Source organism: Ranitomeya imitator, chromosome 4 (assembly GCF_032444005.1).
Source record: "Ranitomeya imitator isolate aRanImi1 chromosome 4, aRanImi1.pri, whole genome shotgun sequence".
Lineage (NCBI taxonomy): Eukaryota > Metazoa > Chordata > Amphibia > Anura > Dendrobatidae > Ranitomeya > Ranitomeya imitator.
The window spans coordinates 689,365,805-689,391,912 of NC_091285.1; the positions used below are offsets into that span (position 1 = coordinate 689,365,805).

The 26,108-nt window shown below is 48.0% G+C and overlaps 1 protein-coding gene across 2 annotated transcripts in view; it reads left to right on the forward strand.

Annotated features, from left to right (window-relative positions):
- The window catches only part of LOC138677369 (acetylcholine receptor subunit epsilon-like), a 67,119-nt gene that overhangs the window by 16,301 nt on the left and 24,710 nt on the right, over positions 1–26,108 (forward strand). For both annotated transcript variants that reach the window (XM_069767437.1, XM_069767438.1), the window contains exons 2-5: positions 12,561–12,697; positions 14,494–14,538; positions 21,005–21,114; positions 21,385–21,540. In XM_069767437.1, coding sequence (XP_069623538.1) covers positions 12,561–12,697; positions 14,494–14,538; positions 21,005–21,114; positions 21,385–21,540 — 448 coding nt within the window. The remainder of the gene's footprint in view (positions 1–12,560; positions 12,698–14,493; positions 14,539–21,004; positions 21,115–21,384; positions 21,541–26,108) is intronic.

The following is a 26,108-nucleotide window of genomic DNA, read 5'->3' on the forward strand; positions in this document are numbered from 1 at the left end:
GAGCAATCATTCCTCTCACTAAAAACTTGCACAGTTCTTGCGAGGACTTGGCGCAAAAAGGTTTTGGAGAACAAGCTCAGTGTTTACTAGTCCTGAGACAATTGTGCGTACTTGCGATTACCCCCTCCCTTTCTCTTTGTTTTTCTATCCTATCTTTTATTTGGCAATGTTGGCCACAAATGGAGAAGGCTGGTATAAGCAGCATGACAAGGACACTCTTATTGCCCTTTGAGGGTTTATGCAGATTGATGCCACAGGCAAAAACAAAAGCCAACTGGTCGCGACTTTGGTGCAACAGGAAATCGCTCAGAGCCCAATGGGTGCAGAAACCGGCCCAAGCGAAAATGGTGCTGTAGCAGAGGTCCAACCACTGAATGCCGGCCCTACTAGCAACCAGGGCGGATTGGACACCCACCTGCAGGCGGCCTTGGAACAACTCCCCGCCGACGACCATGATTGACGTCTGCAGCTGATCCAGCAATATCATGAGAAAGCGGAAAAGAGAGCAGAGCGGGAGGCCTAAGCTCGGAGGGACCATGAACTGCAGATGGCCCAACTCAGAGCCATACCATCTACCACGCGGAGCAGTGAGTCAAGCAATGATCAGTTACCCAAACCCCGGCCAGAGCACTTTCCCGTGATTGAAAAGGAAGGGGATTTGGACTCTTTTTTGAGGGCCTGCAGACAGTATCGGCTACCGAATGATGAATGAGCCCGATACCTGACCCCAGAGCTAAGAGGCAAAGCTCTGGAGGCGTTTGCTGCTCTCCCTCAAGATCAAGATGGTGACTATGAGGCCATCAAGCAGACCCTGATAAAGTACCAACTGACTCCTGAGGTTTACCGTAGAAAGTTTTGGACTGCCAACATGGCCCACACAACAGCTACAGCGATGTGGCGCATGGACTCGGGACCCACTTTGACCAGTGGACCCAAGGACTGTCAGTGACCATCTTTGCACAGCTGCGGGACCAGATGATCAAAGACCAGTTCTTTGTCCAGCTGAGGTGCAACAGTTCTTAATAGACAGAGAGCCCAAAGACGTGACTAAAGCAGCGCAGATTGCCGATGCCTATGAGGCCAACTGTAAATCGGAAGTGCGGAAGCCAGTCACTGCCAGCTGGAGAGGGGGTAAGCCTGCAACCAACGCCAGTACCCCTGCCAGCCAAATCACCAGAGTCCCTGTCCCCGTTGCCAACAGCATCAGACCTACCACTGACCCTCGCCAGTGTTTTTTCTGCAAACGGACTGGTCATATCAGCGCCCACTGCCCAGATAAGCAGAAGAACCCCCCAGCCAAGGCCCCAGGGCCTAATGCAGCAGTTCTTTTGGTGGGTGGGGTGGTTGGGAGGGTGTGTGACAATGGGCCTCAAGGACACCGGGGCTGAACGAACCCTCAACCGACCAGAACTGGTGGCCCCTGAAGAGATTATTCCGGGGAAAACCCTGACTGTCACCGGGATTGGAGGCATCAGCTGTCCCCTGCCAATGGCCCGGGTGTATATAGATTGGGGTGTCGGGAGCAGGGTGAAGGAAGTGGGTCTGTCCGATAACTTGCCCACTGATGTTTTATTTGGGACTGATTTCGGGAGGATGGTTGCATACTATGTCCCTGACTCCCCTCCCCAAACAAATGCTGATGATAGCGATGGGAAACTGCATGTGTTAACTAACAATGCTTTACCGGTTAATGTTGAACCTGCTAACCATTTTTCTGAAAATACAGAGGGTAATACTGATGATGCTGATGATGAAAATGTGCATGTTTTACCTGCTAACCATTTATGTCCTAAGGATGATGTGTTCACAAGTGCAGGAGTGGTAGCCACGTCACTCTGAGGGGTGGGATGGCTGAGGAACCCTTAACAGGAGCAAGCGATGGTGCTCAGGGAAATGGGGAGATGCATGGGAGCTGTTAGGAGGGTGATGCCGTGCAACTGACCAGTGCCACAGAGGAAGGTAACTGCCCCATAAGTAGCACAGCTCCTGGAATGTTGGGGTGGATGGGGAGGTACTACCCATAGCAGCGCCGGCTGATAGGTCTGTGGAAATCCCCGGGGAGACAGCCTGCGTAGCTGTTGTCACCCGCAGTCAGAGTGCCCGGAATGCAGATAATGTTCTGCCTTCTGAACCCTCCTCAGTCACAGGCGTGACTGAACCAGAGATGGACACGGAGCAGGTCCCAGAGGGTTCCCATGAGGAAGGGACCCTGACGTCGCTTCTGGCTGCCCCTAGCCAGGAGTTCTAGGCCGCTCTGCACTCAGATGCGAGCCTGGAGAATTTGAGACACCTTGCCGAAATGCCCACCTCCGTGACTGATAAGGAGAGGGTGTTCTGGGAACGAGGGAGGTTGTACCGGGAGACAGTACCTGTAAAATCCCAAAAGGAGTGGTTGGGGGAAAGACAGCTGGTAGTCCCGCACCAATTCAGGAGTGAGTTATTGCGGATTGCCCATGAGATCCCACTCGCTGGACACTTGGGGATCAGCAAAACTAAAACCCGGCTGTCTCAACACTTCCATTGGCCCAAGATGAGGACAGATGTGACCAACCACTGTCGCTTCTGCATCACCTGTCAAAGAGTGGGGAAGGCGAGGCCTGCTCTTAAGGCTCCCCTGATCCCTTTGCCAGTGATAGAGGAGCCTTTCCAGAGGATCACAGTGGACATTGTGGGCCAGATGGCCTTCCCCAGCACCTCTGGAAAGCAATACGTCCTCACTGTGGTAGACTACGCTACCCGGTACCCAGAGGCAGTGGCTCTGTCCTCATCCAGGGCGGATAAGGTGGTGGATGCAGTGTTGGCCATCTTTTCACAGGTAGGATTTCCCAGGGAGATGCGTACCGATCAAGGGACCCAATTCATGTCTCGCCTAATGGAGGCTCTCTGTCAGAGAATGCAGGTGAAGCATCTGGTATCGAGTGCGTATCACCCACAGACCAATGGCTTGTGTGAGAGCTTCAATGGAACCCTCAAACAGATGCTACACATGCTGGTTGAGACCCAAGGATGCGACTGGTAGCGGTACCTGCCACACCTGCCATTCGCTTACCGAGAGGTTCTGCAGGCCTCTACGGGGTTCTCCCCCTTTGAGCTCCTGTACGGCAGGCGAGTCCGGGGACCCCTTGGGTTGGTAAGGAAATCCTGGGAAGAGGAGCCGAACCCTTCTGAAGTGTCCATAGTGGAGTATGTCATGCGCTTCCGTGACAAGATGCAGACCTTGACGCAATTGGTGCATGACAACATGACGCAGGCTCAGGCTGATGAGAAGCACTGGTATGACCAGAACACCCGGGAACGGACCTACCAGGTGTGTCAAAAGGTGTGGGTGTTGGTCCCCGTACCACAGGATAAGCTTCAGGCAGCCTGGGAAGGCCCATACGTTGTCCACCAACAGCTCAACACAGTCGCCTACGTGGTCACGCTTGACCATGCTCGGGGTAGGCGAAAGGCCTTTCACGTCAACATGATGAAGGCTCATCACGAACGTAAACCTTACGTCCTACCGGTCTGTAGCCTGCCCGAAGATGGGAAGGAAGACCCCCTCCTGGACCTGCTGGCCCATTGAGGATATGGAGGTGGAGATAAGCGTCGTGCTAACCGAACCCCAGCGGTCGCAGTTGCAGACCACGCTGGAACCCTTCCGGGCTGTGTTCTCCAACCAACCTGGAAAGACGATGTTATCGGTCCACAAGGTGGACACCAGGAATCATGCCCCACTATGGCAAACACCCTATCGGATCTCCAACGAGGGGCAGCAGGTTATGCACCAGGAGATCGATGAGATGTTACAGCTGGGGGTGATTCAATGGTCAATGAGCACGTGGGCCTCACCTGTAGTTCTCGTGCCAAAGAAGGATCGGACCACCCGGTTCTGCGTGGACTACAGGGGGCTCAACGCCATCACAGCCTCTGACGTGCACCCGCGCAGAATATCTGACCATTATGGATCTGAGTCATGGATACTGGCAGATTCCCCTGAGCCCCGAGGCGCAGGAGAAGTCCGCCTTTATCACACCCTTCAGACTGTACGAATCCACGGTCATGCGTTTCGGCATGAAGAATGCCCTTGCCACTTTCCAGTGTATGGTCGACCACCTGCTTCAGGGACTGGAGAAGTACGCAGTGGCGTACCTGGATGACATTGCCATCTTCAGTTCCTCCTGGTGTGAACACCTGCAGCATCTTCAGGAGGTGCTCAGGCGAATTCACCGAGCCAGTCTGACCATCAAGCAGGGAAAGTGCCAGATGGGCAGGAGTGAAGTCCACTACCTGGGGCACTGGGTAGGTGGGGGCTCCATAAAGCCAGAGCCTGGGAAAGTGGACATGATCGTGTCCTGGCCCACCCCCAGGATCAAGAAACAGGTGATGTCATTCCTGGGCACTGCAGGGTACTATAGGCGCTTTGTACAGCACTATTGTAGCCTGGCAAAACCCTTGACAGACCTCACCAGGAAGAAGCTACCCCACGTAGTCGACTGGACCGACGGCTGTTAGGAGGTCTTCCAGGCGTTGAAAACAGCACTGTGCAACACCCTGTGTTGAAAGCAGTCGACAGCAGTCGACCATCTTGGTGCAAACCGACTCCAGCGAGTTTGGCCTCGGTGCTGTGTTCAGCCAGGTCGACTCGGGGAACCAAGAGCACCCTGGGTTATTCCTGAGCCGTAAGCTTCTGCTGAGGAAAGTGGCCTATTCCACCATCGAGAAGGAGTGCATGGCCATAGTCTGGGCCTTGCAACGGTTGCAGCCCTACCTGTACGGGTGCACCTTCACTGGTGATGGACCACAATCCTCTGCACTGCCTACAAGCCATGTGTGGAACCAACGGAAGCTTGCTACGCTGGAGTCTTGTCCTCCAGCAGTATGATTTTACCATCGAACACAAAACGGGCAGGGAGCATGGCAATGCAGATGGGTTGTCCCGCCTGGGTGAACCTGCTGAGGTGCGCATAGAGGAGTACCGAGAGGTCCTGCCTCCGTAGCGCAGTCCAAAAGGGGGAGTTGTCAGGAACATGAGATATTTAGCTGTCTATGATCCCACACGCTGAGGTCTGCTATGTCCCTTAAAGCTAAGCACAGATACCCTGCAGGCATCTCCCTCCCCCCTGAATACAACAAACAAAGCCCTGTGGCAGATACTGTGTAACTTGAAACCTCAGTGTGGGGCTCTGTCCCCCTCCTCCTTCTCAAAGGCTGGAGTGTGTACAAATCCTTTTGTCTGAAATACCATGTGCTCTCATGCTCATGGACAACTTTAACAGTAAGGCATAACTTGACCCCAATTAGTGACAGAGATATGGCAGTTATATATTGAGTACATGCTTCGGCTGGGCCATCACATAGTGTTTTTTAGGCGCAGCACCAAGCGGATACGGAGAAACGAATTACTGCTTATTCGCTGTGCCTGGAGAGATCATGTTTGGTCTCAATAGTATGATAGTCGCAAAACAAGATCAATACGGTGCCCCGTATATCGCTATACGAGGTTGCATCCTTGAGCTACGGTGGATATGAATGTTCCATACCTTGGAGTCGATCTGAGAAAGTAGGAGTATTTGGGCGGAGCATTTTATAGCTCCGCCCACTTAGTGATGTCACGACCAAGGGGTCTAAAAACCCTGGGAGCTCAGTTTTTTTCCTAGCCTTTGACCAAGAAGCTAGCTAAGAGACACTCTGTAATGCATTCTGATGTCCGTTCATCCCCGAGCCACATGGTCTGCCATGAGCCGACATGATATAAGGAACTGTAAGTGTTTTTTCTTCTGTTAATCTTTTTTTATTTGTAATCTGAAATGTACATATGAATTGTCTTCTTTATAATATCTTTTTTATACTTTGTAAACACTGCCTTCCTTTTTCTGGAGTAAAATATATAGTTTACTAACTTGTTCCTCCCTGCTGTCGCTTCCTCTGAAGTGAATTACACTACTGATTTGGGTTAGCTCCGGACCCGTTAATTGGAGCTGGTGGCAGCATACCTTGTCCTGTGCAATCAGGCATCTATGCAGTGTCCGGAGGCGTTGATCATTTTTGTTCCCACCTGTGTGGGAGTAGTTATATTGCCCTCGCTGTAGTGTGTCCAATAGACAGTACAAAGCAGGCAGCCTAAGTGCAGTACCCTGACTGACCTGAGGGTAAGGGGGCGCCAGAGAGCTGCAAGCTCCAAACCGGAACTGGGAAGTGGGATATAGATAAATCCCCCTCAGAAGGAACCAGGGGTAGCCAAACAACCCCGGTTCATGACAAATATGAGTGGTGGGGATGATAAAGGTGTTTTCCAGTGAACCGTGACATACTGTTGGTAGCACGGTGTGAATCCTGACAATAATAAAAGAAAGTATGGATTTGGTCCAAGTAGTGGACTTCCACAGGATTTTCACCCTTTGAGCTACTGTATGACAGGCATCCTAGGGGTCTGCTGGACGTAGCCCCATAAAAGCGTAATAGAGCACGTGGCCAATATGCAGGACTGGATCGCAGCGGTCATGCCTATCATCAAGGAGCATTTAGTGGATGTTCAGGTGGCACAGAGCCACGCCTATAACAGAAAGGCCACGGTGTGCCCCTTTAAAGCAGGAGATCGGGTTTCAGTCTTGGTACCCACCGCCGAAAGTAAGTTTATGGCCAAGTGGCAAGGGCCATGAGAAGTTCGGGAAAAGACTGAGGAGGTGAACTACCGAGTAGTGATGAGTATACTCGTTGCTCGGGTCTCCCCGAGCATGCTTGGGTGGTCGCTGAGTATTTTGGCATACTCAGAGATTTAGTTTTCATCGTGGAATGCCTGTTTGTTAAGGAATTCCCACATGTGTTCAGCCTGTCTACAAGTTACAAATCATGCAGCTGAGACAACGAAAACTAAATCTCCGAGCACGCCAAAATACTCAGAGATCACCCAAGCAACAATTCTACTGGCCCATCACTACCAGGCTGGGAAGAGAAAACCTGTACCACATCAATCTGTTAAAGGCGTGGAAGGAACGGGAGTGTGTGCTTACGGATACGACTCCAGAAGTACCTTCTGAGGACCCTCTGATAGCAGCCTGGATGGAAGCCGAGAGAGCGGTAAAGATAGGCGATACTCTCGAAACTGCAGCATCAAGAAGTTCAGAAACTAGTACAAGAGAACACGGATGCATTCTCGGAACTACCAGGCTGCACCTCTGTCATCCAGCATGACATTGTCAGTGAGCCTCATGTAAGAGTACGAATGAAGCCGTATCGTGTGCCCAAGGCTCGGAGACAAGCTGTCACCAGTGAGGTGAGACAAATGTTCCAGGTGGGAGTAATTGAGGAGTCCCGGAGTGACTGGGCTAATCCCATTTTGCTAATCCCGAAGCTGGACGGGTCATTACGGTTCTGTAATGATTTCCGTAAATTGAATGAGGTGTCAAAGTTCGACCTTTACCGAATGCCCTGGGTGGATGAGCTGATCGAGCGACTGGGTCAGGCCCAGTACTTTACCACACTCGATCTGACCGAGGGTTACTGGCGGGTACCTTTCATGGAGTTAGCAAATGGGAAGACTGAGTTCATAACACCGGATGGTTTGTACAACTATGTAGTCTTGCCTTTTGGACTACATGGGGCACCAGCCTCCTTCCAGAGGTTGATGGAAATACTGCTGGAACCCCATTGGAAGTATGCGTCACTTGGATGACATCATCTTTAGTACTGACTGACATACCCACTTGACCCAGGTACAATCAGTGGTAAATTCGCTCAGGGCTGCGGGCTTGACAGCGAATCCCAAGAACTGTGCGATAGAGCTCAAGGAAGCCCGGTACTTAGGACATGTGGTCGGCCGTGGGGTTATCAACCCCAAGCAAATAAAACTGAGACCATTCAGAACTCGCCCCGACCTGTTACCAGCAAACAGTTGAGAGCGTTTCTCAGAATCATCGGGTATTACCGGAGCATTATACCTAACTTCTCTGGATAACAACACTCCTAACTGATCTAAAGGGAAAGAAATAGGTCATGGTGCGGTAGAACCCTCAAGTGGAGGAAGAATATCAGTCTAGGTGGTGCTGTGTGGAGAGCCCATCCTAATCAGCCCCAACTTCAAGAGAGACTTCGTCATGCAGACGGACACCTCTAATGTCGGCCTAGGAGCAGTCCTGTCGCAGAAGGTGAATGGAGAGGAACACCCGGTCACCTACCTGAGTAGGAAACACCCCGGCAGAGAAGAATTATAGCGTAGTGGAGAAGGAGTGCCTTGCTATTAAGTGGGCCTTGGAGTCCCTACGCTATTATTTGCTTGGTCGACCGTTTCCCTTGGTGACGGATCATTCACCCTTGGTCTGAAAGAGAAATCACAAGGAGAGGAATGCTTGGGCCCCCAATGGTTCCTGTCTGCAAAATTTCAATTTCACCATGGAACATCATGCAGGGAAGGGAATATGGATGCCCGGTATGGTGACAAATGTTCAACCTCACAAGTTTGAACAAAAGGGGGGGATCATATGCGAGGGTCGACATGTATCCTCCAGCATTTGGATGGAGTCCTATTAGACCCGCAGGAGTGTCCTGTGCTCACAGCAGGACGCCTGTGCATCACAAGGCAAAATAAAACTAAGTGTGGACCTGGTGAAGCTATGTGGCCAAGGCAAAATAAAAGAAAGTGTGGATTAGGTTCAAATAGTGACTCAGTCAGATTTTTAGGAAAACCTATTGAGGGCTTTTATTTTTAGAGGGATTTGCAGGTTTGGTAGTGGGGTGCATCCCTCTCTCCACACCGGGTTTTGGAAGTGGCTCTATGGCCAAGATTCTATTTAAAATCTGTCAGTTTTGCTTTGGGTGGGTCATTTTGGAGTTTGCAAGCTGCAGAGCAGGTGTCTCTGTGCACCCAGGACTGTGTGAAGCTAACACGGAGCCAGGGAACTCAAGGCAGCTGACGCACCCAGAAGACACAGTGGTGCCATTGTCCACGGCAATGGGTTTTGAGTTCTGGACTGTGTTTATGGAAACCCGGCTGTGATCCGGAGGAAATCACTCTTATGTGTGAGTTCTGAAAATAGACACCATTTATGTTGAACTTTATGTGGTCCCTGCGTATCTGTAGCACTGCACCAACCTCATTGCACTACAGGGCACAGAGCTTAGTGGTTATATACTATATAGGTCCACCGAGCTAAGTAGTTATACACTGTATAGGGGGACAGAGCTTAGTGATTATATGCCCTATGGATGGCGCAAGCTTACAGTGCTTTGAAAAAGTACTCATACTAGATGAACGTTTCCACATTTTTTCATGCTACATTCACAAACTTAAATATATTTTATTGGGATTTTCTGTGATTCCAACACAAAGAAGCAAGTATTTGTGTAGTGAAAAGGAAAAGATACAGGGTTTTCTAATTATTTAAAAAAAATTGTGTGAAAACATTAGGGATCAAACAGCACTATGAAAACCAAGGAACACACCAGACAGGTCAGGGATAAAGTTGTGGAGAAGAGTAAAGCAGGGTTAGGGTATAAAAAATAGCCCAATCTCTGAGCATCTCACGAAGCACTGTTCAATCCGTCATCCCAAAATGGAATGAGTATGGCATAACTGTAGACGTAGCAAGACATGGCCGTCCACTTAAATGGACATCTCAAGCAATGAAAGCACTAATTAGACAAGAGGCCCATGGTCACTGAGGAGCTGCAGAGATCCACTGCTCAGGTCTCAGAATCTGTCCACAATTATTAGTCATACTAGATGGTGGCCCGATTCTAACGCATCGGGTATTCTATAATATGTATGTATATATGTACGTCGCACTTAGCACAGCCATGTAGTATATAACACAGCCACGTAGTGTATATAGCACAGCCACGTAGTACCGTATATAACACAGCCAGCCACGTAGTATATAGCACAGCCAGCCATGTAGTATATAGCACAGCCACGTAGTATATAGCACAGCCACGTAGTATATAACACAGACAGCCACGTAGTATATAGCACAGCCACGTAGTATATAGCAGCCACATAGTATATTATTTCACACCGGCGTGATCAGTAAATGAAATGACCCCGACCATGGTACAAAATTAAAAACAATATTTATTATATGATGTTAAAAACAACAAGTTTCTACTAATAAGGAAGGTGCTGGAACCAAAAAACGAGGGATGAATCTGCCATAGGCTTATCTCTAACATATAAACTGACCAACTTCTTATAATACTAAAACATCATACATAGCTTTATAAACATGTAAACAGTAAGATGCCTGTATGGTTTTTAGCTTATCATGATATATACATATAGGAGAGGCTTAAACGCTATGTCTCCTAGTGATATGACCAAACAAGACAAAGATGACCCTACAAAGGCATTAAGATGTAAATGTCTGAAATATACCTGATAGTCAGTCCAATGGGGATAAGCCGCAGCGTCCCTCTGCCCCGATGCGCGTTTCACACTGCTTCTTCAGGAGGCGTCAACACAGATAGCCACGTAGTATATAGCATAGCCATGTAGTATATAGGACAGCCACGTAGTATATAGCAGCCACATAGTATATAGCAGCCACATAGTATATAGCACAGCTCATGTAACACAGGCAGCCACGCAGTATATAACACAGCCCATGTAATATATAGCACAGCCCATGCAGTATATAACACAGGCCACGTAGTATATAGCATAGCCATGCAGTATATAACACAGCCCAAGTAGTATATAGCAGCCAGGCAGTATATAACACAGCCCACGTAATATATAGCCCAGCCCACGTAGTATATAACACAGCCCACGTAGTATGTAACACAGCCCTCGCAGTATATAACACAGCCCACACAGTATATTACACAGCCCACGCAGTATACAACACTGCCCCACATATAACACAGGCCACGTAGTATATAGCATAGCCATGCAGTATATAACACTGCCCACATAGTATATAGCAGCCAGGCAGTATATAACACAGCCCATGTAATATATAGCACAGCCCACGTAGTATATAACACAGCCCACGTAGTATATAACACAGCCCACGTAGTATATAACACAGGCCACGCAGTATATAACACAGCCCACGCAGTATATAACACAGCCCACGTAGTATATAGCAGTGTGGGCACCATATCCTTATTAAAAAAAGTTAAAATAAAAAATAGTTACTGTATATACTCACCCTCCGGCATCCAACGAAGCTGTCCCGATGCTGCCGCCACCTTCCGTTACCAGTGATGCATTGCAAAATTAGCCAGATGACTTAGCGGTCTCGTGAGACATAAAGTCATCTGGGTAATTTCGCAATGCATCACTGGGAACGGAAGCTGGCGGCAGCATCACGCGCATCGGTGAACGTCGGAAGGTGAGAATAGCACAATTTTTTATTTTTAACATTATATCTTTTTACTATTGATGCTGCATAGGCAGCATCAACACTAAAAAGTTGGTCCGGGATGGGGCGACACACTGGCACTGACTGGAGGGGAGTAGGGAGGGGGGCATTGACTGGAGGAGCCAATTCGCGGCCGGACTAAGCCTGTTGCTGATTGGTCGCGGCCTGCCGCGCGGTTGTGTTGTAGTCCCTTACTGACTATGGCTTCTGATAAGGTCTTCACAGTTCTCTCTGTCCTCCATGAAGGTGGGACACAAAGCCGTATGACAGGTGGCTTGAGCCTTTTTATAGGGTCTCTATCACGACCCGGGCTATATGTGTCACTGTGCCTTCTGGGTATTGGGGCAGACAGGTGATCCAGCTGTCCTGCCAGTTTCTGCTGTAAGTCTTAGAGTCCCTCACAACCTCAGTTTTCCAGCTACTGGTATCTGCGCTTCGCAGGGAGATAGCCCAATCGCAACTGTCCTCCCCTGGTGTCACTCGCCTCTGCTTCGCTCTCCTGCACGCTCACACAAATCTGTTCGTCTTTCTGTGTCTCTGTCCAGGAGCTGCAGCTCTTTCTCGTGGCTGTACGGCCCCTCAGTCCTATATCTCTCTTTCTGCCAGGAGCTGCAGACTCCCACGTCTGCTCAGCTCTTCTCCTCTCGTACCAGCTCCACCTAGCTGAAGTTCCTCGACAAGCTCCCTTCTGGCAATCGCCCTCTAGCCCCCTCTGAGAGGGAACTCCTTCTGCGCACGTCCTTTCACTTCACTGTCCTCTGACAATCTGCCTGACTTTCCCTCCAAAACCAGAATATACCATACATCTATAAGAGAGTTCTCCTGAAAACCAGGTTCAGAGCTCCCCCTTCTGGCCTGGAGTGTGAACATGCTGTATGCATTGTGGTTACCTGATAATAGGAATCCTTCATCGCTTCCAAGCGTAACATCACTCTCCCCGTGAGGAAAGCAATGCCACTGTGACGACCAGGACCCTGGGGCGTCACAGTTACACATCGATATTGAGGCATAGACTGCAGGAAAATCCAGACTGTTACCAGGTACGTTTGTTTGGTCAGTCCAGCTCCAACATCTGGATCTGTGATTGTCACATATAAGACCCCCATGTTGTAAATGCCCCATAAATAGTCGGGGACCCTGGTACAGATTCTGCTTTGAGACCCCGTGGCCATAATGCACACCCAGCGACTTGCGATCAGTCATCTCTTTTTTGTCTCTCAGGTTTTATGGCGAATGAGGAAAACCGACTGATTAATGATTTATTCTCAAATTATGATAAAATGTCCCGACCCGTCAAATCCATCAAAGACATCATCGTAGTCAGACTGAAACTCACACTGACCAACCTCATCTCCCTGGTGAGTCGTTACTTCTTTATTACAATCAGCAGCACAGAGTATTTCAGGAAAGCAGAGTTTTGGTCCAGTACGATGATCGCTATTCGCTATGGCAGTAGGATGATCATCAGGATGATCGAGTAAACAACATCCCTACAGCAGTACAGAGCATTTTAGGAAATGAACGTGCTGATCTAGTGGGAGGTCACAAACTGGTGGGTACACCGTGGAGAAAAGAAAACCCTCAGCAGCACAGAGTATTAAAGGAGAGCAGTGTGCTATCTAGAGGGAAATGCCAGGTCGGGATTTCCATGGAGGGAGGAGCAGGGCCGGCTCCAGGTTTTTCAGGGCCCCGGGCGAAAGAGTCTCAGTGGGCCCCCCCTTTAACACATGCCATGATTCATGATCGCATAACACAGCCATGTAGCATATAACCCAGCCATGTAGTATATAGTACAGCCCACGTAGCATATAACAGCCCATATAGTAAAGCACAGGCACATATTATATAACACAGCCCACGTAATATGTAGAACAGCCATGTAGTATATAGCACAGCCCATGTAGCATATAACAGCCCACGTAGTATATAACACGGCCCACGTAGTATATAGCACAGCCATGTAGTATATAGAACAGCCATGCAGTATATAGCACAGACATGCAGTATATAGCACAGACATGCAGTATACAGCACAGCCCCCCTCCACCCAAGAATGGCCCTATAGTCCAGTACTCACTCTTATAGTTACAAAAAAAAAAAACACTCCTCACCTCTCAATGTTACCGCGCTGCGCTGCTCCCTCCCTGCTCCGGTCTCGGCGGTTGCCGCTACACTGCCTGACACACAGTGAGTGCACGATGAAGTCATCGCGCACCCGCAGCGGCAGTGTCAGAGGAAGAGTGGGGAATGATGGGAGAGGGAGTGTCAGGTGATGCTCTCTCCTCCATCATTTGCTTTGAACTTTACCGGCAGACGCCAGCGGCGGGGGAGTTGGCGTTTGTGACAGGTGGGCCTCCCTGCCTCACATGGGCCCCATAGCAGCTGCGTGATGTGCCGCTAGCTGAGGGCCCCTGGGGGAGCGGGGGCCCTAGGCACTGGCAGCTGCTTGCCCCTAACGCTGGCCCTGAATGGGCCCCCCTGTCTCGCCAGGGCCCCGGCACTTGCCCGGGTATGCCGGGTGCTGACGCCGGCCCTGGGGAGGCGTACAGTCCTCAGCAGTGCAGAGTATTTCAGGAGAGATGTCTTCCAGCTCAGTGGGAGGTCACAGACTGTAAGACAGTGGGAAGAGCAAGGCCCGGCCAGCAGCACAGAGTATTTCAGGAGAGATGTCTTCCAGCTCAGTGGGAGGTCACAGACTGTAAGACAGTGGGGAGAGCAAGGCCCGGCCAGCAGCACAGCACTCGGCCCACTATTAATCTATGGGGCAGCTCCCATCATCCATTTTTTTCCTTGTCCGTATTACGCATGCGAGTGAAATTGCAGCACACTGCGATCGTCCACGTATCTCAGCTGAGAAACGCCAATGCAAGTCTATGGGGGCGAGAAAAAAATCGCACAGCACACGGACCATGCGTGTGACTTGCGAGAAATTATCAGGCATTGGGCAGGAGACAGGAAAGGCTCAGCCATTATTTGCTCATTTTGCAAGTGTGTGAGAAAAGCTCACCGTAGGGATGAGAAAAAAAAGCCCCCTGGCATAGATAGGGAGAACATTTGTGCGATTCTCAGCAGACAAAATCGGACAGATTTTTTTATACATTGTGTGTGACTCCAGCCTAAGATGCACTGACGATTGCTATTCTTGTTTTCCTAGAATGAGAAGGAAGAGACGATGACAACCAACGTGTGGCTGCTGCTGGTAAGGAGACCACCTGTGGAGTCAGACGACCTGAGCTTAGTCCCTGATATGTATGCTCTCTGGAGGCATTATGGGTTTCTATATTCTTCAGTCAGGGGTAAGAGCGGTCTTTTCCTGAAAAAGAGCTCCAAATCCCCTGCATTGACATTGTTACATAATAAAGTCCTAACTACCTGCAACCACTGGGGGGAGCTCAGGAGCTTACTGCATATAGTGTTATTATTGAATTCAATGTATAAATTGTATGCAGTGTGCTCCTAAGCTCCCTCTAGTGGAAAGGTATGCAGTATGCTCCTGAGCTCCCTCTAGTGGAAAGGTATGCAGTATGCTCCTGAGCTCCCTCTAGTGGAAAGGTATGCAGTGTTCTCCTGAGCTCTCTCTAGTGGAAAGGAATGTAGTATGCTCCTGAGCTCCCTCTAGTGGAAAGGTATGCAGTGTGCTCCTGAGCTCCCTCTAGTGGAAAGGTAGGCAATATGCTCCTAGGCTCCCTTTAGTGGGACACCATAGGCAGCAGGTTTTTGCAGAAATAAAGAAGTTAAAACGTAACTTTTACTCTATAGTCTTAATAAAAAATATTATAGACAAACTGTGCCACTAAGGTGCTAGTGCTAACATATACCACAAACAAACACAGAAACAAACACCCCATAAAAAAGTTTTTGCCACGGACCCCTTAGTTAGGGCCACAGACTGGTCACCAATTAATACAGAGAGAAAAATCCACCAGACCACTAATGGAGTCCACCGTACCGAATAAGCGGGAAACTCCCCCTACCAAAACAAATGCAGCAGGGATACCATATGGCACCGTGTACACTGAGAACAGTACACCACGGGGTGCCAGGTATAACGGGGTAAAACTTTTAACGGAGCTCCTCTATAGGGGGTGTACGACCAATATAGGTGAAACCCAGAATGGCAATGTAAACATACGATATGCTAAAAATACCGCAAACAAAATAACACAACGTAAAGAGCACGTTATTCTGAGGGACAGTTATCTCCCAAACAAAAGGCCAGACGAACAGTAGCACCGTTTCCCAATGCTGGAAACTTATCACGGTGTGTGTCTAAAGTACCATCTAGTGGGATTAAATCCTGTATTTCCTCAATCAATATGTGCTCATATACTCATCTGCTGGTACTGAAGATTATCACAGTCCTCCTGCAGGTGTTAGATATATAGCCGGACCCTCAAGTGGTTCTTTAAGACATCCGCCCTATGATATCCGGCTAGAAGTATGCCTCCCGACGCGTTTCTTCCTGAGTGGATTCATCAGGGGATTATGGCATGATGATGAGCAATCGCTAGTCTACTTACTGGCGGCCGACCTTTATAACAAGAGAGCGCCGGCACTCATGGGCGCGCACTTCCGGATGCCCGGGTTCCCACTTCCGGTCCAGGCGGGCGCGCACGCCAACTGGCGGCGCGCACACGCCTGGCCGGCCCCAGAAAACCCGTGACGTATTCAACCTCAGATATGTCAAGGCGCATGCACCAAATTGTGACGCGCACATTCTCCCCGGCAACCGAGACACTCACAGTCAAAAAAGAGTAGCGTCATTTCCGGACCTTTGCTGTTCCTGCATAATAGCACCACGGGGATATGTGCGTATGTATTCTTTAGGAGTGAGGCGCATATATATGGTCATCAATCTGTAGTGAACCATTCAACCAATGCTGCCCCCTTCTATTATAGGACGGGTAGAAAATACCCTAAAGCCGAAGAAAGTATGTACGGGTAAAGAAAACTATCCATAAAAAACACTATTGTTAACGATACCAACATAGAAGGCATACATAGAAATATTCATATCAGTAGAGACCCAAACCCAAAAGAAAAAAGAATTCATAATGCAATCAGAATAATGCCCGTTCTACACAAGGTGACACAGCGGACCCTCAAAAAAGGAAAAGATAGAAAAGGGGGTGACACTACACTTTTTTCTTTTGGGTTTGGGTCTCTACTGATATGAATATTTCTATGGATGCCTTCTATGTTGGTATCGTTAACAATAGTGTTTTTTACTTTGCTGAATCTATTTCATCCCTACGTTTGTCTTTTCATCTTTACTCACAGTCATTATATGTGGGGGGCTGCCTTTTCCTTTGGGGTATTTCTCTGAGGCAAGGTAGGCTTATTTTCTGTCTTCAGGCTAGTTAGTTTCTCAGGCTGTGCCGAGTTGCATAGGCAGAGTTAGGCGCAATCCACGGCTGCCTCTAGTGTTGTTTGGAGAGGATTAGGGATTGCGGTCTGCAGAGTTCCCACGTCTCAGAGCTCGTTCTATGATTTTGGGTTATTGTCAGATCACTGTATGTGCTCTGACCTCCATGTCCATTGTGATACTGAATTGCCTTTCATAACAGTGCTCCTGAGCTCCCTCTAGTGGATCGGTATGTAGTATGCTCCTGAGCTCTCAACTGGAGCGGTATGAAGTATGCTCCTGATCTCCCTCTAGTGCGTTGGTATGCAGTATGCACCTTAGCTCCTTCTACTGGAACGGTATGCAGTAAGCTCCCTCTAGTGGATCAGTATGTAGTGTGCTCCTGAGCTCCCTCTAGTGCATTAGTATGCAGTATACTCCTGAGAGCCTTCTATTGGGATGGTATGTAGTATGATCCTGAGCTCCCTCTAGTGGATTGGTATTCAGTATGCTCCTGAGCTCCCTCTAGTGGATTGGTATTCAGTATGCTCCTGAGCTCCCTCTAGTGGATTGGTATTCAGTATGCTCCTGAGCTCCCTCTAGTGGATTGGTATTCCGTATGCTCCTGAGCTCCCTCTAGAGAATTGGTATTCAGTATGCTCCTGATCTCCCTCTAGTGGATCGGTATGTAGTATGCTCCTGAGCTCTCTCTAGTGGATTGGATTGCAGTATGCTCCTGAGCTCCCTCTAGTGGATTGGTATTCAGTATGCTCCTGAGCTCCCTCTAGTGGATTGGTATTCATTATGCTCCTGAGCTCCCTCTAGTGGATTGGTATTCAGTATGCTCCTGAGCTCCCTCTAGTGGATTGGTATTCAGTATGCTCCTGAGCTCCCTCTAGTGGATTGGTATTCAGTATGCTCCTGAGCTCCCTCTAGTGGATCGGTATGTAGTATGCTCCTGAGCTCCCTCTAGTGGATCGGTATGCAGTATACTCCTGAGCGCACTCTAGTGGATCGGTATACTACATACTCCTGAGCTCCCTCTATTGGGATGTTATGTAGTATGCTCCTGAGCTCCCTCTAGTGGAAAGGTATTCAGTATGCTCCTGAGCTCTTTCTAGTGTGGCTGCAACTATTATGTAACTCTAAGGCTATGTGCACACGTAAAATGGTCCACTGCGGATTTTTCCGCAGTAGATTTGATAAATCTGCAGGGCAAAAACGCTGCGTTTTTGCTGAAGATTTATCGCAGATTTACCGCGGTTTTTCTGCGGATTTCACTGCGGTTTTATAACTGCGGTTTTCTATAGGAGCAGCTGTAAAACCGCTGCGGAATCCGCAGAAAGAAGTGACATGCTGCGGAATGTAAACCGCTGTGTTTCCGCGTGTTTTTTTCCGCAGCATGTGCACTGCGTTTTTTGTTTCCGATAGGTTTACATTGTAATGTAAACTCATAGGAAACTGCTGCGGACCCGCAGCTGCGGATCTGCAGCGTTTTCCGCATCGTGTGCACATACCCTAAGTCTTGTGGTAGGTGGACTCGCTCGGCTTCTTAAAGAGGTAGACACAGGAACGGTTTCTATTTAAAGTCCGGCTAGTTTGTTTCAGTCCTCATAAACCACATCACCAGCAAACGTAAATACTGTACAGCCTTTGTCCGGCACAAGATAAAGCAATATATACAATAGTGCTGGTTAGCCCTCCTGGCTGAGAGTCCAGCTTCTTAGTCTGTTAGGCTGGTTTCACATTTGCGGTTTTTTTTTTTTTTGCGTTTTTGCGCAAAAAAAACGTAAAAAAAGCATGCCTTTTTTTTCCTATACTTAACATTAAAAACGCATGCCTTTTTTTGCATGCGTTTTGACGCGTTTTTGCAACGCATGCGTTTTTTTCTCAGCATGCGTTGTGTTGCAGAAATGCAACATGTATATTTTAGCGGCGTTTTTTTGCCGCAAAAAAACCCTACTGATGTCTATGTAAACGCATGCATTTTTAAGCACATGCGTTTGCATGCGTTTTTATAGAAGAATACACACTGAAAAGCCACCCCCCAACCCTAACCATAAGGGTTTGGATCCCTAGGGTTAGGGTTAGGTTTAGGATCCCTAGGGTTAGGGTTAGGGTCCCTAGGGTTAGGGTCTCTAAGGTTAGGGTTAGGATCCCTAGGGTTAGGGTTAGGGTCCCTAGGGTTAGGGTTAGAGTTTGGGTTAGGGTTAGAGTTTGTGTTTTTGGGTTAGGGTTAGAGTTTGTGTTAGGGTTAGAGTTTGTGTTAGAGTTAGGGTTTGTGTTAGAGTTAGGGTTAGAGTTTGTGTTACAGTTTGTGTTAGAGTTTGTGTTAGGGTTAGAGTTTGTGTTTTAGGTTTAGGGTTAGAGTTTGTGTTTTAGGGTTAGGGTTAGAGTTTGTGTTTTAGGTTTAGGGTTAGGATCCCTAGTGTTACTAGCGATCCTAACCCTAACCCTAGGTATTTCTGTTTATAGTGAGTTTTCTAGTTGATTTTGATGATTGGCAGCTGTCACACACTTCTCATGCGTTTCAAAAACGCAAACGCAGGAAAAAACGCATGTAAACGCGTCAAAACGCCGCGTTTGTGTTAAAACATGCAAAAACGCATGCGCCTAAAAAACACAGCGTTTAAACGCGTTTTTTCACCAAATGCGTTTGCGTTTAAAACGCTGCGTTTTTAAACGCAAATGTGAAACCAGCCTTAGTCACACTCAGTCCAGGAGATCTGCACATCTCCAGACACACAGCCCCATGTGAAACAGCTTTCAATTTACCAAGTAAACCACACTCAGGATGGAGATCTGGTGAGCAGCCATGTTTGAGTATCTACCTCAAAGTACATTGGCTTTTCAGACACACGCTGTGGGCCTTTCCGACCCCCTCTTCCCACTCTGCATGTGTGTAACCCTAAACCCCTCATTTCCCCCTCTCTCAAGAATTTATATGGCTTCAAAGTGAAAGTACAAGTAGAAGCACATGGGGAAAAAAACCCAGGTTTCTTTGTCTTTGCTAATGTAAATATCATAGCACCGATTAATGATAGAAGTGGAACAAATACATTTTTGACATGGGCTTCGGTAGAACTATCAGCCAGTGAGTTTTCTAGGTTCCAGAACCAGCACCATTGAGAAACAGATTACTACTGATCTGGGTCACCCAGCCACCCCATGTCTATACTTAAACGAATCCCTATGGCACGCTGAGCATAACGACATGGGTGTCGTCTTTCTACGAGGTTCCTACGCCAAGATATATGGGATGATGATTTTTCATACTGTTAAGACGGGGAGTGTCTGGGTTTTGGGCTATGAAATAAGTGAGTGAAGCAGCTGTCTTCACATGTCTTTGTCTGGGGTCTAGCTGCTATACAGATGTGTGCTATGCATCTAGATGTGACCCCTCCTCCGCAGCACACGGTCGTCCATCAGATGATATGACATAACAAAATGTAAGTGATTTTTCAACGATAATTCCAGTTTATTTGTAATTGTATTGTACATACGATATTTGTTTTCTTTATATCTTTTTATACCTCTGTAAACACTGCCTACCTTTTTTTGGAGTAAAATATAAAATTACTGGCTTGACTCTCCTTGCTCTATAATGTACGGTCACGTCCTCTGGAGGGAATTACACTACTAATCTGGGTTGGCTTCTGACCCATTGATAATTAAGAAATCGGAGCTGGTGGCAGCAGAATTTGTCCTGTGTGATTGGGAGGCTTTGTAGCGACTGACAGCCTTGATAATTATTGTTCCCGCCTGAGTGGGAGTAGTTATATCTCCCTCGCTGCAGCGTGCCCAATAGCCAGTACATAGCAGGCAGCCTTTCTGGCGACTAATTACCCAAGGTGCAGTACCCTGACTGACCTGAGGGTAAGGGGGGGCGCCAGAGAGCTGCAAGTTCCAATCCGGAACTGGGATATAGATAAATCCCCTTCAGAAAGAACCAGGGTCAACCAAACAACCCCGGTTGGTGACAAATTGGTGTGAGTGGTGGGGATGATAAAGGTATACTCCCTGTGAACCGTGACATATTGGTGGCAGCGCAGTGGGATTCCTGACAAACCGTCTCTCCCAACTCGTCAGCATTTTCTTATATGTACAAAAGAATAACTTCAAGTTTATCTCCCAACCACTAGGTGTCCAACAGCCTCCTTACAGTCTATACAACCTGGTTTGCCATTAGGAAGTGAATTACCACTGAAATCTACATATTAACAGGCAGAGATTTATTCTGAGGCAGAATTTCTCTTTCCCTAATTTTGTAGAGTAACAATGTGGCGGTTGTACTAATTGTCTTCACCATATTGTCTATCAGGAGTGGGATGACTTTCGCATGACATGGAACAGTTCAGAGTATGGTGGCATTGAGGTGATGCGAGTCCCACCTCACATGTTGTGGCTGCCGGAAATCGTACTGGAGAACAAGTAAGTAACTGTTCAGGACCCCAAGTGAGTTTTTCCTGACCTCTCCTCTTTCAAAAACAAGAGCGCACCACTATGATGATTACGTACCAAAAATCGATATCACCTAAACTTTTGAATTTGGTTTTGAAAGAGCATCATGCGTTACCCAACTATTACTAAAGAACAGCGCTCACATCTCAGAGAGACTAACGATGGCACCTAATCATTTCTTAGGGTAGATGACATACATTAAGGGAGGGGGCAAGTAACCATTCTCGTATTTTCTTCCAGCATTGATGGACAGTTTGATGTTGCGTACTACGCCAACGTTCTAGTCAGTAACACCGGGTACATGTATTGGCTTCCACCTGCCATCTTCAGGAGCGCATGTAGCATTAAGGTCACCTACTTCCCCTTCGACTGGCAAAACTGCACTTTGGTGTTCAGGTGAGGACATATTGCTGGACTCATGTTTACTTGTTCTTCTGGTGACCAGTGACCACATGAGGAACACCATTTTGAGAAAGTTCAGGTCGGCTGAAGTTTTGCTATTGGTCTTCTTTTTGCAGCCTTTTCCAATAAGTTTTCTTCACATAATACATCAATTGATACACTTTATTGTCAAAAGCAAGGTATGGATAAAGTGGCTACACAACACTGACCACAACCCCACCCAAAACCTTTAGGGTCTGTTTCCACGATCAGGAAACGCTGCGTGTCTGACGCTGCATAGAGCCGCAGCGTCAGACACGCAGCGTCCAGATGTTACAGCATAGTGGAGGGGATTTAATGAAATCCCGTCTCCACTATGCGTGGTAACACGCACGCGGCGGCCCTGCGACTCCGGACATGCTGCGCGTCTTTTCAGATCGCAGCATGTCCGTATATCTTGCGGCGACGCTGCGTCGCCGCAAGATATAGCACAGGGCCCTATGATGGGGAGCGATGATGCCGGATGTGTGCTGTGAACACATCCGGCATCATCGCGTCCCAGAAAGGGGGCGGGGCTTACCGCAGAGCGGCTAAGCCGCTCCGGCGATACCGCCGGCCATCCTGATCGTGGAAACATACCCTTAGGATTAATTTGTCCTTCTCATCCAACAAAGTGGCCCAACTCGATATTAACACCCATAGGATGTCCATCAAGCTCATATGTGTTGTGAATTCTGTGGCCAAGCTCCCTCCTGTGGTCGAGAGTGGTACTTCGGCTGGTTCTGTCTATGAGCTTCCTTTGGTGGATGAGAGTGGTACTGCGGCTTCTGAGTTTCCTTCCTCAGGTGATGAGGTTAAGTCATTAGGTGCTGCTCTATTTAACTCCACCTGGTGCTTTGATCCTGGCCTCCAGTCAATGTTCTAGTATTGGTGTTGCTTCCTCCTGGATCGTTCCTGTGGCCTGTCTATCCTGCGTAAGCTAAGTTTTGCTTTTGTTATTTTTGCTTGCTATTTTTTCTGTCCAGCTTGCTTTATTGGTTTTTCTTGCTTGCTGGAAGCTCTGAGACGCAGAGGGAGCACCTCCGTACCGTTAGTCAGTGCGGAGGGTCTTTTTGCCCCTCTGCGTGGTTGTTTGTAGGTTTTTGTGTTGACCACAAAGCTATCTTTCCTATCCTCGGTCTATTCAGTAAGTCGGGCCTCACTTTGCTAAATCTATTTCATCTCTGTGTTTGTATTTTTATCTTACTCACAGTCATTATATGTGGGGGGCTGCCTTTTCCTTTGGGGAATTTCTCTGAGGCAAGGTAGGCTTATTTTTCTATCTTCAGGGCTAGTTAGTTTCTCAGGCTGTGCCGAGTTGCATAGGGAGCGTTAGGCGCAATCCACGGCTACCTCTAGTGTGGTGTGTTAGGATTAGGGATTGCGGTCAGCAGAGTTCCCACGTCTCAGAGCTCGTCCTTTGTTTTTGGTAATTGTCAGGTCACTTTGTGTGCTCTGAACTTCAATGACCATTTGGGTTCTGAATTACCTGTTCATAACAGTACTGGAGGTCCAAAGTACTAATGCTTCTCAATAGAGGGAAAAGAGAAGTTCTGAGACCATTTTTTTTTTCTTTGCACTGTGTTCTGTCTTTCTTTTCCCCTTTACATCAGGGTGATTCAGAACACAGGTGTGGACATGGACATTCAAGGTCTGTTCTCTTTGATGGATAATCTCGCTATAAATGTACAAAATATTCATGATTTAGTGGTTCAGAATCCTATGTTAGAACCTAAGATTCCTATTCCAGAGTTATTTTCTGGAGACAGAGCAAAGTTTTTGAATTTTAAAAATAATTGTAAACTATTTCTGGCTTTGAAACCCCGCTCCTCTGGTGACCCAGTACAACAAATTAAGATCATTATTTCTTTATTACGTGGCGACCCTCAAGACTGGGCATTTTCCCTTGCGCCAGGAGATCCTGCATTATGTAATATTGATGCGTTTTTTCTGGCGCTCGGATTGCTGTACGACGAACCTAATTCAGTGGATCAGGCAGAGGAAAATTTGCTGGCTCTGTGTCAGGGTCAGGATGAGATAGAGATTTATTGTCAGAAGTTCAGAAAGTGGTCCGTGCTCACTCAATGGAATGAATGTGCGCTGGCAGCTATTTTCAGAAAGGGTCTCTCTGAAGCCCTTAAGGATGTCATGGTGGGATTTCCTATGCCTGCTGGTCTGAATGAGTCTATGTCTTTGGCCATTCAGATCGGTCGACGCTTGCGCGAGCGTAAATCTGTGCACCATTTGGCGGTATTATCTGAGCATGAACCTGAGCCTATGCAGTGCGATAGGACTTTGACCAGAACTGAAAGGCAAGAACACAGACGTCAGAATGGGCTGGGTTTCTACTGTGGTAATTCCACTCATGCTATCTCCGATTGTCCTAAGCGCACTAAGCGAGCGGTTCGCTAGGTCTGCCACCATTGGTACGGTACAGTCGAAATTTCTTTTGTCCCTTACTTTGATTTGCTCTTTGTCTTCCTATTCTGTCATGGCATTTGTGGATTCAGGCGCTGCCCTGAATTTGATGGACTTGGAGTTTGCTAGGCGCTGTGGGTTTGTCTTGGAGCCCTTGCAGTGTCCTATTCCATTGAGAGGAATTGATGCTACGCCTTTGGCCAAGAATAAGCCTCAGTATTGGACCCAGCTGACCATGTGCATGGCTCCTGCGCACCAGGAGGATATTCGCTTTCTGGTGTTGCATAATCTGCATGATGTGGTCGTGTTGGGGTTGCCATGGCTACAAGTCCATAACCCAGTATTAGATTGGAAATCAATGTCTGTGTCCAGCTGGGGTTGTCAGGGGGTACACGGTGATGTTCCATCTCTGTCTATCTCATCATCCACCCCTTCTGAGGTCCCAGAGTTCTTGTCTGATTACCGGGATGTGTTCGATGAGCCCAAGTCCAATGCCCTACCTCCGCATAGGGATTGTGATTGTGCTATCGATTTGATTCCTGGTAGTAAGTTTCCTAAGGGTCGACTGTTTAATTTATCTGCACCTGAGCACGCCGCTATGCGGAGTTACGTGAAGGAGTCTTTGGAGAAGGGTCATATTCGCCCGTCATCGTCGCCATTGGGAGCAGGGTTCTTTTTTGTGGCCAAGAAGGATGGTTCGCTGAGACCTTGTATTGATTACCGACTTCTAAATAAAATTACGGTCAAATTTCAGTACCCCTTGCCGCTGCTGTCTGATTTGTTTGCTCGGATTAAGGGGGCTAGTTGGTTCACCAAGATAGATCTTCGTGGTGCGTATAATCTTGTGCGTATTAAACGGGGCGATGAATGGAAAACAGCATTTAATACGCCCGAAGGCCATTTTGAGTACCTGGTTATGCCATTCGGACTTTCTAATGCTCCATCAGTGTTTCAGTCCTTTATGCATGACATCTTCCGAGAGTACCTGGATAAATTCCTGATTGTATACTTGGATGATATTTTGGTTTTCTCGGATGATTGGGAGTCTCATGTGAAGCAGGTCAGAATGGTGTTCCAGGTCCTGCGTGCTAATTCTTTGTTTGTGAAGGGGTCAAAGTGTCTCTTTGGTGTTCAGAAGATTTCATTTTTGGGGTTCATTTTTTCTCCTTCTACTATCGAGATGGACCCTGTTAAAGTTCAGGCCATTTATGATTGGACTCAGCCAACATCTCTGAAGAGTCTGCAGAAGTTCCTGGGCTTTACTAATTTTTATCGTCGCTTCATCGCTGGTTTTTCTAGCATTGCTAAACCGTTGACTGATTTAACCAAGAAGAGTGCTGATGTGGTCAATTGGTCTTCTGCTGCTGTGGAAGCTTTTCAGGAGTTGAAGCGTCGTTTTTCTTCTGCCCCTGTGTTGTGCCAACCAGATGTTTCGCTTCCGTTCCAGGTCGAGGTTGATGCTTCCAAAATTGGAGCAGGGGCTGTTTTGTCGCAGAGAAGTTCTGATTGCTCGGTGATGAAACCATGCGCCTTCTTTTCCAGGAAATTTTTGCCTGCTGAGCGAAATTATGATGTTGGCAATCGAGAGTTGCTAGCCATGAAGTGGGCATTCGAGGAGTGGCGTCATTGGCTTGAAGGAGCTAAGCATCGCGTGGTGGTCTTGACTGATCACAAAAACTTGACTTATCTCGAGTCTGCCAAACGGTTGAATCCTAGACAGGCTCGTTGGTCGCTGTTTTTCTCCCGTTTTGACTTTGTGGTTTTGTACCTTCCGGGCTCTAAAAATGTGAAGGCGGATGCCCTGTCTAGGAGTTTTGTGCCCGATTCTCCGGGTTTGTCTGAGCCGACGGGTATTCTCAAAGAGGGGGTAATTTTGTCTGCCATCTCCCCTGATTTGTGGCGGGTGCTGCAAAAATTTCAGGCTAATAGACCTGACCGTTGCCCAGCGGAGAAACTGTTTGTCCCTGATAGGTGGACGAATAAAATTATCTCTGAGGTTCATTGTTCGGTGTTGGCTGGTCATCCTGGAATCTTTGGTACTCGAGATTTGGTGGCTAGATCCTTTTGGTGGCCGTCTCTGTCGCGGGATGTGCGTTCTTTCGTGCAGTCCTGTGGGATTTGTGCTC